The 20,374-nt window shown below is 35.3% G+C and overlaps 2 protein-coding genes across 5 annotated transcripts in view; both read right to left on the minus strand.

Annotated features, from left to right (window-relative positions):
• Positions 1-115: 115 nt before the first annotated feature.
• On the minus strand, positions 116-16,983 carry parp3 (poly (ADP-ribose) polymerase family, member 3). The gene is given in 11 exon segments (NM_200501.1): positions 116-1,079; positions 1,187-1,330; positions 3,303-3,480; positions 3,754-3,834; positions 4,295-4,450; positions 4,903-5,123; positions 7,010-7,154; positions 7,277-7,456; positions 7,542-7,667; positions 14,550-14,744; positions 16,919-16,983. Coding segments are annotated over 10 exon segments (1,596 nt in total). The 5' UTR covers positions 14,736-14,744; positions 16,919-16,983; the 3' UTR covers positions 116-900.
• A 2,128-nt stretch (positions 16,984-19,111) lies between these two features.
• grm2a (glutamate receptor, metabotropic 2a) overlaps positions 19,112-20,374 on the minus strand; it is a 102,425-nt gene continuing 101,162 nt past the window's right edge. For 3 of the 4 annotated variants that reach the window (XM_087255098.1, XM_087255097.1, XM_087255099.1), the window contains one exon: positions 19,112-19,594. In XM_087255098.1, the coding sequence (XP_087111224.1) occupies positions 19,521-19,594 (74 nt within the window). In that variant the 3' untranslated portion in view covers positions 19,112-19,520. 4 annotated transcript variants of the gene reach the window in all.

Here is a 20,374-nt window from a genome sequence, read left to right on the forward strand (position 1 = left end):
AATCTGTGATTTACAGCCCCTTCTTGAATATATGCCACAAGGAATTTAGGCAAACCTTTGTAGTTTGAAAAAAGTGACATCTACTGGCCATAAGGAAACACAACATAGCAAGATAATAAGTATAATGATTTATTATCTTCAGATTGTTTAAGTGCCAAGTCCTCACATTAACATTTATGTTGGAACTTCAAAACTCACCATAAGATGTAAAGAAAAAGATAACTATGAAGATAAGTAACTTTAAGTATAAGTATATAAGAAAAGATAACTATAAACAAACAATACAGTATGTTGCATTTGTGCATGTATAAGACCTTTCCTTTAACATCAAGCAAATATATAAGGGTCCAGAGCATCACATTACCTTCACAAGCTATGCTTTTCAGCAATGAGTCAGCAAGTCACATGCACATTACTGTATTGATTAGTGCAAAATTAAACTTCAAAAACAAAAAACAATTACAATCTTTTATCTGGCTTCATTTCCCCCTAAATTACTATAGATATATGTATATATACATATATGCTCCCTGACTCAAGTTTTTATAAATGCTTAAAGATGTTTAAACACATGTAATAACTTGTTGTTCTGACACTACTGAAACCAGTAAATCTGTTTCGAACTTGAATAAGATATTGCAGAAAATAAATGATAAAAGACATTTAAACTTCACTCAGGGATATGACAAAATGAGCAAACATATTGTAAGATCACACTAAGGTTTACAGTACATAAAAACGTTGTTGTCTACTGTAGCTTTCAAAAACAGAACTTCAATGAATTTCCAACTCAGTAATTACCTCAAACATTCAGCACTTTATACGAGCGAAACCACATATCAGAAGTGGCTTTTATAAGTGGCTGTGCTGTATGTAGATACAGTTTCTTGATTTGCATCTCTAGTAATAATTGAACTTCAACTCCAGGAGGTATCGGATGCGGCACTGGCTTTCCTTATAGATGAGGTACTCACTGTTGTAGAAATGACTTCCCTCGTATTGCTGCTGTTTTATGGCTTTTCCCTGAGGAACCACCACCTTTTTACCATCAAGTTCAATGAAGACATCTTTTGAAGGATCTAAACAAGAAAAAAGACTTAAACTTTGCCAAGAACTCATGTTTTATATTATGTCTAGTAATGGAAATTTTTTATTTAATTATATAAAAAATAAAAATAAAAATAACCTGGTTCTTGGTTTCCACGTGCAATTACACTGTCATAGCCAGCGGGTGCCTTTCTTAAGCTGGGATCGTCCCGTGTGATAGTGTACTCCTTACCCAAAGCAACTTCATTTAGAAACATGATGCCAATTTTGTTTGATGGACGCACTGCAAACACAAAACAGAAGTTACGAAAAATCTGATTAAAAGTACCTGTTATTAATGTCTACTACATTACCATGTTTTGTAAACTGGAAATACGGGTTGACATTAACTTTTTTTGATCACCCGCCACTGTGTGGCTAGTAGTTTTTCAATATTACTAGCCATTTGCCAATTTCACTAGCCATAATTTTGTTGTTGGGAAAATATATTTTATATGCATAAATCTGACTTTGGTATGCTAAAATGACTTGATTTATATGTTGTGTTATGTCCACACGCCTCCTTATTAATCACACGTTTTTGTGTGTTGTATATGAGCTTGCTTAATGAACATGAGGAACTGGGTTGTGCTTTCAAAGTGTTTCACATGACTTTTCAGGGTTCAACATTAAGAATTTACCTATATTTTTGTTCTATTGCCACACCTAATATAAATAAACAAATAACTCATTACTTCTACACATTTTAACTAATTTAAAAAAATAAAAACAAGGTAAATATAGCTTTGTACATGCACTTTTTACTAATCAAAAAATTATTTTAAAAATTTAAAAAACTATTGTTATATATCTAAATCGATATCCTATTAAACCAATGTTAATGTAAAGGATGTTAATTAAACCTGAAATAAAAAATAATTCTAACCAAAAGAAAGCAGGTGAAAAATACTATGTGTGATATTGAAATGATGATCACCTCTACACAGTTAACGTTAAGCCCATTAACAATCTGTTCAAAGAATGGTTAAAGTGAAAGCGGCAACAGCTGCTGCTTACAAAAAGACATTTTTAAAAAGAATTTGGAGCTCTTGAAAGCAGCAAAAATGTGGGTGGAGGAGCATCATTTTTTTCTATTTTAAAGAAAAGCAATCACAAAAGTTGCGTTTGCAGGCATGGTTGCTTCACACAAGGAAACAGGAGTGTGTAAGCTTTATAAACACTTGCGCGCATCACATCAGCCTTGCATGCGATAATAAAGCCCTCATCGGTGAAAAAAGCCGGCATCTCGCCATGAACGTGATCATCTTCTCATTCGGTATTCACCTGCTTTCTTTTGCTCACACGAACTGTTATTTTGTCAGTCATGCTGCTTCTCGATGAATTACATCTTAAAATTGATTTTCAACCAGCCAAAGTGGCTAGTGGGATTGACAAAAAAAGAATTATGTAGTGCATTTTTCACACATAATTATATTGGTGATCTTAGCTAAAATGTACTTACACTGAAACTAATCATTTGTTATGTGCATACTGTGTAAATACAAGTTTTTACATTGAACTTATGATTGAATATGAATAATAACAGCATGTAATTTAATTAATTTCTTTAATTACAATGTTGACCATCCCTTACACCTTAACTCACCCTTAAACCTACTCATACCACTAAACCTGTCCCTAACCCTACTCGTATCCCACCTCAAGAATACTGAATTCTGCAATACATTTGAAACACAGTAAGTACATTGTATTTATTTTTTGTTGCATGTACATAGTAGTTAAGGCCACCTAATATAAACTAGGACCAATAAAAGTTTGACATTTATAATAAATATTGCTTGTAATGAATTGAATTCTTTGAATATTTCTAAATGTTAAAGATTTGTTGAGGAGAGGGGAAATAAAATATGTTTTAAGGCAACTGCTAGACCAAGGGCCCAACCTCGGTCCTGGAGGGCCGGTGTCCTGCATAATTTAGTTCCAACCCTAATTAAATACACCTGAACCAGCTAATCAAGCTCTTTCCAGGTATACTAGAAAATTCCAGGCTGGTGTGTTGAAAAAAGTTAGAGCTAAACTATGCAGAACACCAGCCCACAATCGAGTTTGGGCATTAAATAGTGAAAAAAATTTTTAAAGCAACTTTCCCTCAAAAACTCACTTATGAAATGTATTTAGCAGAAAAAAAAGAGTACTCTTGCGCAGCCATGTTGTATCAATTGTTTTCTTTTCAATGCTTATACTGCGTTCCTCACCATAGCCAGCAGATTTACTGTTTTCAGAGGCAAAATAGATTCCCCTGCCCACACGTCCACCAGAATGAGGCATGATGCGAAGACCACTCTTCAGAATGGCTGCAACCACTGCCACATTTGTTCCATGCCAAAGCAGCTTCCGGTTCTCCAATGCATCATTTTCCCTGAAGCGTTCAGCCTACACACACACAAAAGATTTAATTAGAATAAGAAGACTCACTAATGAACCAAATTCAGCACACCCATTGAGGCTCACTGCTGGTTTTAAATGAAATTAGGGTTTTAATTTATAACACATAATTAGTCTTTTATTGTTACCTTTTTACTGTATATATACTGCAATGTAATGCTACTATGCATTTGCTTTACACATTATTAAGTGTATACTTTACAAATTACTATTCACATACGGTACTATTCATAAATTTAAACAATGCAATACTGTATTTACCTCTGTTTCTCTGTCAACTTCCCATACATCCACGAGAGTGAGTCCTTCTTGTCCAGTGGCCTTCAAGTACTTCTCAATGATCTTAATTGCAAAAAAGGCAGAGAGAAAGCATTTCTGAACATCTATTTACAAACATGAACTAATAATGAACAATACTTGTACAGCATTTATTAATCATAGTTCAACATTTACTAATGCATTATTAAAATCCAATTTCATGCTTGTTAACATAACGTGAACTAACAATGAATAACTTTATTTCCATTAACTAACATAAAAAAATTATAAATACGGTAATAAATGTATTCTTTATTGTTTGTTCATATTATTAAATACATTACTAATGCAACCTTATTGTAAAATGTTACCACCTAAATAACATCACTTAATGAAGTCATGCATTCTGCAAAAAAAATTCTGCAGGGAGAATAAATGATGAGTGAATTTACTATCCCGTTTGTAAGTTTGTTTACTAGATTAAAAACACATTGTGAATCCCGTATTTCCAGTGTGGACTATAAAGGTTGTTGTGCAATAAAACCTTATATTCCTTTGACTTCTTATCCACCAGATTCAGACTGCATTTCAGAGACTGGTAATTTTGGTCAACTGGATGAGGCACAGTGTCCTCCATCTCTTCTTTGGCTTTCTCAGATTCAGCTTTAAGACTCTGGGCAACCTCAATATCTGCAAGAACCTACAAGAGAAAATATGAGAACGTTTGCATTTTGGTCTTTCTTATATCAAGATGGAAAAAGCATCACCCTCACCATCAATGTGTGCATTTTCTGTAGCCAAGACTTTTTTGTTAATGTATGATTTGACATTAAAGGCATATAGTTCATGCAAAACTAAAATATCTGTCATCGTTTACTCATCCTAAACTTGTTCCAAACAGGTTTGAGTTTTTTCTTCTGTTGAACACAAAAGAAGTCATACTGAAGAATGTTCAGGCGTTGACTTTCATTGTTCCTACTATGGATGTCTATGGCTGTTTTTTTTTCCCACATTCTTCAGAATATTATGTTTTGTGTTCAACAGAAGAAAGAAAACTTGGGGCCCCTTGAGTGTGAGTAAATTGTAAGGACATTTGCATTTTTTGTGAACAATCCCTTTAACAATCCTACCCAAAATTATAAATGTTCTCACCAAAAGCATCTCCTTCTTGCTCTGAAGAACAGAATCATCAGAAATGACAGGGGGTCTGTTGCGGCCAAAGTTATGAGGAATTATGGTAAAGAATTTGTTGGTGAGTTCTTCAAACTTGCTCCGTTCACTTTTCTTTATTGCAGCTTCAATTTCCTCCAAAGCCTCAAAGCCTTTGGCTATCTGCTGCTTGCTGAGTTTCCCCAAGGGCATCTTCTTAATATCTGAAAGAGAAATATGTGACACATAAAACTCCTCCACAAAAATGAATCTTATTTAATGTTACAGATGAGGCTCAGAAAAGCTGTATATAGGCATCTTCAGTTGACAACCACACGGCCAAACTCCCCAGTGATGTTCAGTGAATGTTAAATGGGAAATGAATCTCTGAGTGATCTGCAGTCTTTTAAAGGAACATTCCACTTTTTTTCGGAAATAGGCTCATTTTACAATTCTTGCATAGTTAAACAGTGGAGTTTTACTATCTTTAAATCCATTCATTCAAATCCATTAGCTAAGCTAGGCATAAATTCAGATTAGACCATTAGCATCTCCCTCAAAAATAACAAAAGCAAAGTGAGTTTCGATAATTTTCCTATTTAAAGGGTCACGAAACACCAAAACACATTTTTTGAGCTGTTGACAGTCGTATATGTGTCCCACACTGCTAAAAACACTATTAGGACACCTATATTTCACTAAAAAGTGTAAATTGGTTGTTTTTGCGTTATTTCAAGCAAATTCGTACTTCCTGTTTGAAACGAATTTTTGAAGCTGCGTCACGGCCATGACATAATAGCGTGTATTCCAGAGTACAGACTGGGCGTCTGTGCCAGAGTGAGTCTTATTACGTCTTACAGTGTGATACATTAATGCATGAGTAAGGCTTGGTTCAAACCAATCAGCGCGCTCTATTGTGCAACTTCATTAATATTCATAAGTGTCACCGTGTTTACAACACAGAGACGCCACGTTGTGTTGGCAAAACAAGCGTGAAGTGTTGCTTTTATAGTTTGCTGCCATTAAGTTTCGTTTTCATTTTCTCTCTGTGAGAGCTTAGCCTCACGTGTGGATTACAGTGTACGCGACGCTCGACAACAATAACTTACGTGTCTAAGGAGGATTATTGTTTACCTGAGAGCTGTTCTCATCTGCAAACGCTGAAATCTGGATTCGCTTGTAGTATTCTCTCCATAAAGACGCGGCTCTAGTTGCTGGTGATTGTCCTGTCTCTACAGATTTGGTAAGTGAGCGACCAGTGCTCTTTGTTTATTCAGTTTGTTCGTATCGAATTAAGTTATCTATTGCACTGGGTGCAGACATGTTAGCACCGCATTTTGTGACCGGAATAACACATGCGGCTTTCTGACGCTACCTGCCGTGTGCATCTAAGTTTCCGGGAAATGCAGAGTTTTTTTTTCTCTCATTCGCCGTGCGGTATCAAACATTGCATGAAAAATACACGCTTAGAGCAGTTCCTCGAATCAAATATCTCGATTGTCGCGAGGGGCATGAATGAATTCCCTGAATGAAAGAGCCAAACTGCAGTTAAAGTCCAACTTTTAATAATTTGGCAAATAATTCGACTACAGATGTCCATGTAGGTTAAACACCATCACTTCCTCTTGTGTGTATTTTGACTGAAACTGGCGCATGCCCAAAAAGACACTCCTACACCCTCCCACTTTAGTTCCTCCGACACTACCCCCTAAACAGAGCTGGACACGCCCACTTTTCTGACTTTTTCCAAAGTAGAGGTGTGAAAACACCCTGCTGAAACGAGGGGGTTTCATGGCCCTTTAAAGACAGACTCTTCGTTAGTTACATTGTGTATAAAGACTGACGGAAAATTAAAAGTCGCTATTTTACAGATTGATATGGCTAAAAACTAAACTAAACTTTCATTCTGGCATATTAATCAAGGGAATTAGCTGCCATATCATTACTAGAGGAGCAATGACATTGAGCAAGACAAAAAAAAAGGAGAGTTCCTTTAAGATGTAACTTTTCTCGCAGCAATCGAAATCTAGTTATAAAAGAACTGCAGTATTATAGCTATTGAATACAGTACAGTATAGTCAATTCAATAGCTTTGTCGCAATAAACTAACCTAGGTCCATGCTGGTCATGGCTTCTTTGAACATGTCATTGTCGAAGATGAATCGCATGAGTCTTTGAGTTTCAGCATCCAATGTACAAGGCAAAACATTTTGTTCTCTTTTCACCTTCACAGCTCCACCATCCACAGAGTCCACCTGTAAGAAACACAATCATTAGAAACTGTTTAATGTGCATGTGAGTGTTTTTTGACAATAACAAGAACATGAGTTCAGTCAAATCAAGAACAAAATAAATCTATTCACGTTGCAAAATTGACCTTCACTTCTGCATCTTGGTCCCCGTCCACTTCTATCAATGTGTATTTCCCAGAATGTGAGACAAAGTTTTCTCGGTCGCTCCAATTATTCTTGGTCTTCTCTTTGAATTTCTTCTCAAAACTCTTAATGGCTGCATCAGCGGCAGATGGACCAGCTAAAGCGTTTTGGCCCGACTCTCCCTGCAAATGGTGAAAGATGGAAAAGCCAAGTCATTCATTAGAAGTTACATCAAGTTGTACAAAAAACAGAAATAAAGAAGCATACCACTCTTCCCCATCTTGTCCAGCAGTAGTACTTCCCTCCAGACACTAAGACCTGGATTACATAGAATTTGTTGTTGTTGTTTCCTATGTTGGTTTGGTTAAGCATACAGTCGTAATCCTCGTGAACCTGTTGGTTTGGATCACACAAGATTTTTCTTTGAATCAGGCCAAGCTTTTATGTACAACAGAAAAAAAAATCTGAATGCATCAATGGAAGTTTAAACAAGGGTAAATTAATTTCAATTACTGACATAGTTTTTAATTTCAATTAGTGGTGTAACGGATCACAGATCTCACAGTTTGGATCAGGAAATGGTCTTTTAGTCACGAATCACACCATTTTTCGGATGAATCAAAAAGGGGAGAAGACCAATGTAATTTGCTTTCCATTTATTACAAAAACAGTACTGCTAGAAACTTTTAGTTTTAACAAACAGAACTTAGAACCTGTAATTTTATTTAAAAAATGTAATTGTAAAATATTTAGTACTGTGAAAAATTTAGTTACTACAACTGTTGCTGATGATACTAAATGTGTAAATCTAACATTATAATTTGTACAATTTATATTAATTTTAAGTATTATTTTCAATAAATTATTCACTTAATCACTCACAAAACTTAATGTTTCATTGCTAGATACAGTAAGTAATTTTTGAAAAATTATTTAGTGGCATATTTTTAATGTTTGGTTGTCACCACCTTTTGGTTAAATAATATAACTGCTGCCTACAATTTTCTCTTTTGAGCACATGATTACTGTTATCCCAGTACTTTTGTGTTATTTGACTGTTTGTAACTTCATAGCTAATTCAAAACTAGCTCTAGAAACTGACTATCTTTCTTGATTTTTGCAATTTTTAATCACAGACTTAAATGCAGCAATTCGAATGTTGCGTGGGTGTAGAGATTCCGATCTTTTAATGGTTAATCATGTAGCTTACACTGAATGCATTGATGCAGAATAAACAAGTAGTGATAGAAAACAACTTTAATAACCTAAGAAACTCACCACATCACGAATAACCTTCCACAGCTTCTTCCATCATCATTATACTTTACAGGAAAGCCTAACGCCTGTTTCACACCGCAAGCGTCAGCGGCGCGTGAGCAGAGCGTGAGCAGCCCGTATGTCGAGCAGTAGCAGCACGCAGGCGTTTGCCTTTCACACCAGCTGCGTCTGCAGCGCGCAGCTCTTCGGCAGCTGCTGCAGAGATCAACCTATCTCTGTCTATTCTATCTAGTTACCCATGTCTCTCTATATACAAATACACTTTTAAAACTTTTCATCTGCACCAAAGCCCCTCCTATGCTGTTTCTTTAACCTGCAAATGTTTATTTGACAAATTTTATAGATCAAATAGTACTGTATGCTTCTCAAGCTAACTTATATGAGAAGTGTCTACAGTCAGAGGACAATCGCCTTTGATATCATGTCATTTGTTTTTTTGATTATCAGGTTGCTGTAGACCTAGTTTTAATCATATTTATACAATATAGTTATAATAATATTTATACATGATCAAACTAGTGTTAATTTCTCCACTTCAGTGATGTCCAGCGGCAGAATAACAGCTCGTTAATTCATGCTCGTGCAGATGATGAGACGGACAAAAGTAACCAATGCATGCCATTCTTTTACTTATTTTCATGTTGTCAGATTCACAGTGCAAACAGCTCCCGGTAGGAATAACTCGAGTGAACATAAAACAAAGCCAATTAAAAATTTCTTGCTCTGCTCAGCTTAACAGAACACAGCGAGCTCACATAATCCAGTATGCGTGTCGAACTACACTACCCACAATACACTTCGCTATGGACTACAAAACCCGTAAATATTCTATTTCCCCTCTCCTACAACACTAGTGTGCAACTTAAGCAAAACTGATACTAAAATTGTTTTACATTTGGTTTTGTAGTTCGGGTATAAATGTTTGTTGCCGTTTTTAATCGTTTTAAGTTGATTTGAATGACTATATATAAACCATTTGACATTATTAACCCATTTATTGGGTAAAATTGCTACTTTTTACTGTCATTCAATGTGTTTTGGTCATTATCAATGCACTGTCACTTTAATTGAGCGTGAGCAGCGCGTCAAAAATAGACCCAGCTCTGAAACTATCGCTGCACTGCTGCTTCGGCGACGCTCAAGCCTCGCTCTGACGCGCTGCTGCTGCGTGCGGTATGAAAGCTCTAATCTGTTAACATGGACGCCGAAAACACATGCGCTGCTCACGCGCCGCTGACGCTTGCGGTGTGAAACAGGCGTAAATGCTTCATAAATATGATGTGAATGATGCGAGAGGCGATCTCTCTGCGACCGTTACAAATTTAGTGTTAATCTACAAGCAAAAAAAAAATGTTTTTAAAGTGGGTCATGTGTGTTCTGAACTGTGGGTTGTGATCCATACGAATCACGGAAAAACTGTCAAACAATACACCCCTAATTACAATCCATAAGAAGTCTAGTCATTCTCATGAACACAAATACATATATTTTAAATCTGAGAGACTTCTGTTCCTCCATTTAAAGCCCATCCATAGAAAATGCTTCTTTTCTAAAGGCAACTAAATTAAGCATTTTAATCCAAGTCTCCTAAACAGACATGCCTGCTTCATAAGATGAACAGATGGTTAAGCTTCTGCTTATGTTTGCTGATCAATGTTTATCGCACATGAATAAAAACCAAAATAACATCGGTTCACCATTTAAACTGATCTCTTTATAAATCTTGACTGATCACTTAAGTTAACTTTTTGATCTATGGAACAAAATTAATGCCTAAAGTCTTGAATTAAAAAGCTTGTTGAATATCACAAACTGAAAAAAATAATACAGCGTATTAACAAGTTCTTGCATTTTAATGACTTGAATTCCAGGGTTTGTATTTTTAGGTCCTGAAATTTAACATTTCTGTTTATTTAAGCTGTGAATATTTCAACGAAAAATATTTCAAACACGTTTTCATACTTAAAAATTCAATAATTCATATTCAATTTTCAGATTTCACTTACAAAATATTCAATACCCTTTAAAAATACGATGTATAATATTCAAAAGGTCATTTTCAGTTCATTTTATTTCAGTTCAAATATTCGCTTCCATAAATTCAGTGGATCAAATTCGACTGATAAAATTCAACATTACATCCGGGAACTGCAGGAAAAGCAATAGATTGCCGATTGAAGATCGCCAGCTGCTCTAGCTTTCACCAGCAGGTGGAGATGGAATAATGTAAGATTTTTAACCCAGTAAAAAGGCGAGAAAAAGGCTAATAAAGGCACAAAAGTAGCATTCAATTTTAATATCAATGCCTTGGACATTATAAATAATAAAAAGTATGAGTAAAATGAGTAAATGAGGGTTTAGTCATTTATATTTGCCCTTATGTAACGGAAGCCAGCTGGTGATCGCGTAAAGCTCACTCCTCGGATCCAGGGACAGACGTTGTTCTGCAATCTTATCGGAGCTTGTCTCCCATGCTGGCTCGTTACCTGCTCGGACCGGTGCGGTTACTTGCATATAAAATGTCTTTTGATGAATATGATGTTACACATTGTCTATCTTTATTGACTCTTTCTTCCATAGACGCGAAGTATTATATTGACAGCTAAAGAATATAAACGTAAGAGAAATAGGAGAGGAAATATTATAATAATAATACAAAATAGATAAACATTGACAGGGCTAAGAACAATTACGAACAAAGATTTTCAAAACCAGAGAGATTTTATGAGAATGTCACAAAACAGTTTACTTGGAACTGTTAAACAGAGAGTTCAGGTATGATTTAAGGTTGGTTATGGATGGGGCGTCTGATTTAAAATAATTTAACATGCGAATGCATTAAAGGGGCGTCTTCAGTTATTCACACAGAACCGTCTAATATGGCATAACTATAAGGAGTAATGTTTGCGCTGTTTAAACGCAGCTATGTCAGGATTGGGATAGGTTATACATTTAATTATTTAAATTATGATTGTTATTCTTTTTAGCTATCACTTTGCTATCGTCTTTCTCTTCTTTTTTTTCTAGTTTTTGGGGTTCTGCCACGGTTAAACGTTTGCAAAATGTCTTTGGTTTGTCCAGATTATTGCTTTTCCTCTAAAATAGAGACGAAGCAGAAGGAAAATGAATGAATTGATGAATGAATGAAATGATTGACGTTTTTATGCATGTGCTGTGCAGCTTGCTCACGACAAAGTCGAACGAGTGGCCGCGAGCTCCGGTGGCCAGTCAGAGCCAGCGCCGCATATCAAACTGATTAAGAGATGCTGGATGGCTGTCAATATATGATAGGAATTCTTCCAAAGTTTCAGATGACATCTGGGCGTGTGCATAATAATGTAAAATGAAAGTGAAAGTCATGACATTTGGCCAAGCATAAGAATAGCCTACAAGAGTGTTTCGATTATTATATTAATCATGACATATGTCATGCTTGGGCTTATATGAATAACACCTCGCTGTTTATCATTTCCGAAAGTGGAGCTGACGTCGGCGCGAAATTGCTTGTATAATTGTAAAAAGAGTGATGAATATTAATGGATTTCTTATATCTGTAATTTCTGATAATATAATTGATTTAGTGTGAGCTTATGAGTTTCCAACACAGCAAAAATGCATCAAGAATCCTAAACTAATAACTTTGTCAAGCAAAAATTATGATTTTATAAGCTACTGATTTTTTTTAAAAAACAAGAAAAAAGAAACTATTAGCTACCCTAGCAATTGTTTATTTAAATATGATCATCTCAAAATATAAAATAAAAACATAATGGTTTGACTTTGTGAAATCATAAAACACACTTGCAGAAAAGAGTTATAAATGAGCAAATATTCTCTCCAGTAGATGGCGATTAAAGCTCAGTAATACCCCATGAGGATGAATTGAGCTGCTTTGCAGGAACCCTCAACCACGCATGTCAAACCACGCATTATAAACATTAATCTTATGAAACTAGCTCAAGTGACAACTATATTAAGTTTAAACCAGTTTAAATAAGTTTATATGTTTAATAACTGCAAAAAAGATCAACATTGCTAATCATAAAATACAAACGGTCGCTGAAAAGTTATAAATAACGGTTTTCTCGTTTAATAAAAACAAAGTCAGTTATAACTGCCTTTTATCAAACCACAGGCGACTCATTTTATTAGTTATCATTGGCTGCGACATTGCCACTTTTGCGTTATTACCTTTTTCTCGCCTATAGGCTACATAACAATAAAACAATAATCTGGACAAACTAAGACATTTTGCAAACGTTTAACCATGGCAGAACCCCAAAAATTAGAAAAATTGTCATACAATAATAATATTAACAATCATAATAATAATTTAAATGATGAAAATGTATAACCTATCCCAATCCTGACATAGCTGCGTTTAAACAGCGCAAACATTACTCCTTATAGTTATGCCATATTAGACGGTTCTGTGTGAATAACTGAAGACGCCCCTTTAATGCATTCGCATGTTAAATTATTTTAAATCAGACGCCCCATCCATAACCAACCTTAAATCATACCTGAACTCTCTGTTTAACAGTTCCAAGTAAACTGTTTTGTGACATTCTCATAAAATCTCTCTGGTTTTGAAAATCTTTGTTCGTAATTGTTCTTAGCCCTGTCAATGTTTATCTATTTTGTATTATTATTATAATATTTCCTCTCCTATTTCTCTTACGTTTATATTCTTTAGCTGTCAATATAATACTTCGCGTCTATGGAAGAAAGAGTCAATAAAGATAGACAATGTGTAACATCATATTCATCAAAAGACATTTTATATGCAAGTAACCGCACCGGTCCGAGCAGGTAACGAGCCAGCATGGGAGACAAGCTCCGATAAGATTGCAGAACAACGTCTGTCCCTGGATCCGAGGAGTGAGCTTTACGCGATCACCAGCTGGCTTCCGTTACATAAGGGCAAATATAAATGACTAAACCCTCATTTACTCATTTTACTCATACTTTTTATTATTTATAATGTCCAAGGCATTGATATTAAAATTGAATGCTACTTTTGTGCCTTTATTAACCTTTTTCTCGCCTTTTTACTGGGTTAAAAATCTTACATTATTCCATCTCCACCTGCTGGTGAAAGCTAGAGCAGCTGGCGATCTTCAATCGGCAATCTATTGCTTTTCCTGCAGTTCCCGGATGTAATGTTGAATTTTATCAGTCGAATTTGATCCACTGAATTTATGGAAGCGAATATTTGAACTGAAATAAAATGAACTGAAAATGACCTTTTGAATATTATACATCGTATTTTTAAAGGGTATTGAATATTTTGTAAGTGAAATCTGAAAATTGAATATGAATTATTGAATTTTTAAGTATGAAAACGTGTTTGAAATATTTTTCGTTGAAATATTCACAGCTTAAATAAACAGATATGTTAAATTTCAGGACCTTAAAATACAAACCCTGGAATTCACGTCATTAAAATGCAAGAACTTGTTAATACGGTGTATTATTTTTTTCAGTTTGTGATATTCAACAAGCTTTTTAATTCAAGACTTTAGGCATTAATTTTGTTCCATATTGATCTCTTTAGAAATATTTTAAAGTCTTAATGTCATTATTCTACAATGCAGAAGTGTGCACATTTTTGCAATTGTTTCAGAACTTCCAATTCAATTGCCTAAAGTTGAAATGACAAGGAATAATAAAGAAAAACGGTCAAACTATTTCCCTTACAAACAAGTGTGTTCATGACTACATAAAAGCAGAATAAATTAATAAAAAAGGTGTGTTTGCAAAATTAAGCAGCATAACAAGCGCCTTATAACATCTAAAAACCAATGAAAGTGAATGAGACTGGAGCCAAAAAAATTCCAATGGCTGCACCCACTCATACGTCAAGAATAAGGTCAATAGTTTTAGGTGAATCCGATTTTAATAAAGAGTGTAATAAAAATGTTTTCATTTGTGTAAAAAAGTAGTTATTAACTTAATTTAGTGGTAAACTAGACTTAAACATTTGTTCAGTCTCACCTCAGCATTTGACAGATGACATACGCTGTCTGGGTTCCTTGTGCCCTTCACCTGCGGTCCTGTTGCCTTCAGGGCCTCTTTGGCTGAAGTGAATTTGTCCTTGGGTGGAGCTTCAGGCTGCGTCTCCTGCTTGACTTTCTTCCCTCCAGCTTTGGTGCTCGATGCTGCCCTTCTCTTGGGTGCCATCTTTGTCCTCTTTGTTCATAATCAATCATATGATGTTAAAATATAATATATTAAACATTCAATAAAGTCTTAATCAGCAATTAAAGTGTGTCATAAAGTATGCCATAAAACCAGTTATAAGGGTACATTTTATCGAAATTGAGATTTATACATCTTACAAAACTTGAATAAATAAGCTTTCCACTGATGTTTGTTAGAATGAATAATGTACAGCTCAGAAGATACAACTATTTGAAAATATGGAATCTGTGAGTTAAAAAATAATCAAAACACTGAAATAGCCTTTAAAGTTTACTAACGGAAGTGCACATTACAAATCAAAATTATTTTTTGCTATATTTACTGTAGGACATTCACAAAATGTCTGCATGGTAAATGATGTTTACTTAATGTTCTAATAATTGTTTCGGCATATAACAGAAATCTATGGTTACTGCCAAAAACACACCTGTCCATCATTAGAACAGTAAGTTAGACCAAAAAGCCCAATGTCTCATATGCAGAACATGCAGTGTATAGTTATATTCATTAATAAATAAACAAGCTAAAAATAATGTGTTTGTTTTCTTTATTTATTACATATAATGTAATGTTATTTAACCTTAAAAAATCAAATACACATATGTCATAGTAATAGCATTACTCTAGAAGTTTTATATTACATTTAATCTGCAGCATTGTTAAATGGTCCTGAGTGCATTCACAATAATGACTATATGCAAATTATTAAATGTAATAATGCTGAGAGCTAGTTTCTTGCTTAGACTGATTGTTTTCCTCCATACACCTTTCTAGTACTTAGTTGGACCCCCCATTTCTTTCATTACTGTCGTAATCCTTTGAGGCAAAGATACAACAAGGTACTGGAAATATTCCAGGTAAGGTAAGACGGATCCATGCTTTCATGTTGCTGACACCAAATTCTGACTTTACCATCTGAATGTTGCAGCAGAAATCGAGACTCAACAGACCAAGCAATGTTTTTCCAACCTTCTATTGTCCAGTTTTGGTGACTGTGCGAATTGTAGGCTCAGTTTCCTGTTCAGTTTCCACTCCTGTTCCTTAGCTGACAGGAGTGGCACCTGGTGTGGTCCTCTGCTGCTGTAGCCCATCCGCCTTATGGTTGGATGTGTTGTGCATTCAGAGATGCTCTTTTTCATACCTCGGTTGTAACAAGTGGTTATTTGAGTGCCTTTTTATCAGCTTGAACAAGTCAGCTTGAACCATTCTCCTCTGACCTCTGGCATCATCAAGGCATTTGCGCCCACAAAACCGCCGCTTACTGGATATTTTCTCTTTGTCAGACCATTCTCTTTAAACCCTAGAGATGGTTGTGCATGAAAATCCCAGTAGATCAGCAGTTTCTGAAATACTTAGACCAGCCTGTCTGGCACCAAAAACCATGCCTTGTTTAAAGTCACTAATATCACCTTTCTTCCCCATTCTGATGCTCGGTTTGAACTGCAGCAGATCGTCTTGACCATGTGTAAATGCCTAAATGCAGTGAGTTGCTGCCATGTGCTTGTCTGATTGGAACTTTGCGTTAACAAGCAGTTGGACAGATGTACCTAAAACAGTGGCCGGTGAGTGTAGAACCTCACTGTATCTAAAGTATTTTATTTTTACTTTTAAAGTGTCAGTAGACATTAACTTGAATATTATGAATCTAACAACCACACTTACAGCTAAAACTACTAAATAGTGTTCTGCTGAAACAGTCGTATCTTGCATGCTCTAATGATATTTAAACTAACAGCAAACCTTGACTTCAATGTGAACCTTGATGTGAACTAACACCAAATCACCACAGCACTGCTGGGACATGTGGAGACATGCCGGAGTTTACAGTAAGTGACGTAGATGCTCCTGGCAGCCTATCAGCTTATCTGCACTGCAAATTCGTTTATAGAAACCACGGGGGTGTGTCTATTCAACGAGAGAGCATTTATTAACTGACCAAATATGTTTAGGATTTCATGCCATATGACAAACGTCAAGTGTTTACAATCGCAGCGTGACAATGTTTTGCGTTTAGTGTAACAGGCGTGCGATTAAAATGGGTTCTTGACGCATACTGGCATTTTCAGCTTCACGTGTAACTATCGAAATATATATATAAAAAGCAACGTCGCCGATAAATATGATTCGATATTTTATAACCAGTCGGATAAAAAGGCACTGACCTGATACTGGCGGTACAGGGAAAGTTTGCAGATTCACTCTCACTGTTCGACACTGTCTGCAGACTGAACTTCCGTGTTTCCGACAGTGTACGTCACAATCACACTCCTCCCTACGTTACTGTAGCTTACTACAACATACAACAATTGCCACAGGACTAAACTTTAAGTTAATACTAGATAGGCTATATAATTTACAGTTTGAGTTATATATAATAATAATTATACATATTACCATAGGCTATATTAATTTATATTAACAACGTTATAAACGTTAAAAAAAACTATTTATTCAATATTCATTTTCCTCAAATACTCAGATTCTCTGTGTGACAAATTATATTTTATATATATATATATATATATATATATATATATATATATATATATATATATATATATATATATATATATATATATATATATATATATATACATACATACATACATACATACATACATACATACATACATACATATATTTTTCAAGACACTTCTATACAGCTTAAAGTGACATTTAAAGGCTTAACTAGGTTAAAAATGTGAACTAGGCAGGTTAGGGTAATTAGGCAAGTTATTCTATAACAATGGTTTGTTCTGTAGACTATCGAAAAAAAAAATAGCTTAAAGGGGCTAATAATTTAATAATAATAATTATCCATGTTGTTGGCAAACCAGGCACCATTTCTGTCCAACCTTCATTCATTTTCTTTTCAGCTTAATCCCTTTATTAATCAGGGGTTGCCATAGCGGAATGAACTACCAACTTATCCAGCAAATGTTTTACACAACGGATTCCCCTCCATCTGCAACCCATCACTGAGAAACACCCATACACCCCTAATTACACACACACACTCCGGACAATTTTTGGCTTACCCAATTCACCTATACCACATGTCTTTGGACTTGTGGGGGAAACCGGAGCACTAAGGAAACCCAAGCGAACACAGGGCGAACATACTCCACACAGAAATGACAACTGACCCAGCCGAGGCCCGAACCAATGACCTTCTTGCTGTGAGGTGACAGCACTACCCACTGCACCGCCCTTTGCCAAATCTTTTATTGTCTAATTTTAGGGAACCCTTTGTGATTTGTGGCCTCAGTTTGGTGTTCATGTCTGACAGTAGCGTCACATGTGTCTCTTTTGCTGCTGTAGCTCATCTGCTTTATAAATGTATTGTTCAGTCTGCAGGTGTCAGCTGTTGTAATAAGTGTTTACTGTATGTGAGTTTCTGTCATGCCACTCTTACTTTTAGCCCATATGGCCATCCTTCTCTAGCATCAACAAGGCATTTTTGTCCAGAGAGCTGGTGTACTTACTATATTTTCTATTTTTCAGACTATTCCTTGTAAACCCTGGAAATGTAAAAATGCAAATAGATTGTTAGTTTCTGAATACTCAGACCAGTCTGTCTGGCCAACATCCATGCCACCTGGGTTAAACTTTAGTATCATCTTGATCATGCTTTACCTAATTGCATTGAATTTATGCACTTTACATTAATGTTGAACTGGTGTATACCTAATGATAAGTATGCATTTGTAGAAGTGAACTCAGTAGCCTCTAACTTCTGAGATTTTTCTGTAGATGCTGCTTAAATCTGTTAAAACACTATCAAAGTAGCATATAAAATGGAGAATTCAGCAGCACAGGAAACAACAGACCTGTCACAAATTATTAAATCACTCATAAAAAATAGAATTACTGCAGATAAAAGCATCACAAAAATTATTTTATAAACTTGACAAGAAAATTTCCAATTTCACCACTAGTGATGAGTGTATATATCAATAACCCTTTTGTAACATTGTTCAGCCAGTGATAGGCTGCATATGTGGATATTGTGATTATGAAGGATATAAATATTAAATTTATAACATAAGTAGTAAGTAGATAATGTAATGAAATGTTATAACAATGAAATTCGAGGCACAATGTATTAGCCTTACCAACTTGATGTAATGAGCCCCTACATCCTCTAGATGGGGATAATGTACAAGGTTTACTATGTGCAGACCCATTGGTGCAGACATCAAAGGAAGTGTGTGGATAATATAATATAATATAATATAATATAATATAATATAATATAATATAATATAATATAATATAATATAATATAATATAATATAATATAATATAATATAATATAATATAATATAATAAAGACAGTAAATCAACCACAAAGCTTGAATTCATATAAAACACATTTTATTTACATAAATTACAAGAAAGCACAAACCAGTATCACCATAAATCTACATTAAAAACATCTCGTATATAATACTTTAAACAGATTTACTATATTTTAACTCCATATCTCAAACAATACTTTATTATGGTTTCCATAAAAAGAATGGGTATACAGAGTTTAAACTGGCATCCCACTGATATGATCTAACTAGTCAGATAGAGAAAGAGTAAGAGAAAGAGAAACAAATGGGATATTGTACTCACAGCACGTTGAGAACAACATAACAGGCTTTATTCTTTATCCAGAATAGCCTTCTCAACATTAGCAAACACTTGATTTCATGACTAGTGAAGATAGGATTTATCAGTAAATCGCATTTGGCAAACAAACAGGAATCCTGTTTCTCAGAGTGAAGATGTTGTTGAGTCCACTACCTCTCTGCCATTACATACTGTAGGCACAATGTTGGAGGCCGAGGCTGGAAAGACACAATAGAAATAATATTAACTCGGGCTCATTCTGATTACGTAGCCTTTTATACATTTCTGGGGAGCGCCAAATATGTCTCAGGAGATAATTTTTTTGCAATATTTGTTTCCGCAACTTCACCAGAGGCCACTGTGTGTGCTTTTTCAGATCTCAAATTTGCCATTTGTGGCTGCTGTTCTAGTGTAAATCCACCAGAGGCCTCTGTCGACTAATTGACCGAGCGACTGACCCCGCCACCCACCCCCTTCCATATACCCAACCAACAGTGTTTTCAAAAACAATCCATGAAAAGAAAAGCCCTCACGGCAGCCTGATTTTTACCATCTTTTCAGATTTGACCAAATTCTCACCCTGGTATTTACTTGTTTATTTTATTGTTTGCCTTTTGTTTTTGCCTTATGTGCTTTCTGGAACCATTCTTCGCCAGACTTGAACCACGTCTTCACGGTCAACTCTGCGTCTCAAATCCTCCAATTTACGCAGTGAGCCACTGTACAAACTGGTAACAGCAAAAAAAAAAAAAAAAAACATCCATATGGAGGTAAGCAGTCAGCTGGTTGCATGAAAAGGAACAGCATCATACTGCCCCGTTGCGTTCGTTTTAAAGATGAAATGCAGCCATACGTACTTCTGGTTACATAATTCGCGATCTCCAGAAATGTATATAGGGCTACGTTTTCAGAATGAGCCTATGTTGCAACATACAGTAGAAATATGCAAATCAAGGTATTGCTAAGCATCTGGATATGGTGTCTGATAAAAAGAAATC

Source organism: Danio rerio, chromosome 6 (assembly GCF_052040795.2).
Source record: "Danio rerio strain M-AB ecotype USA chromosome 6, GRCz13ab, whole genome shotgun sequence".
NCBI lineage: Eukaryota > Metazoa > Chordata > Actinopteri > Cypriniformes > Danionidae > Danio > Danio rerio.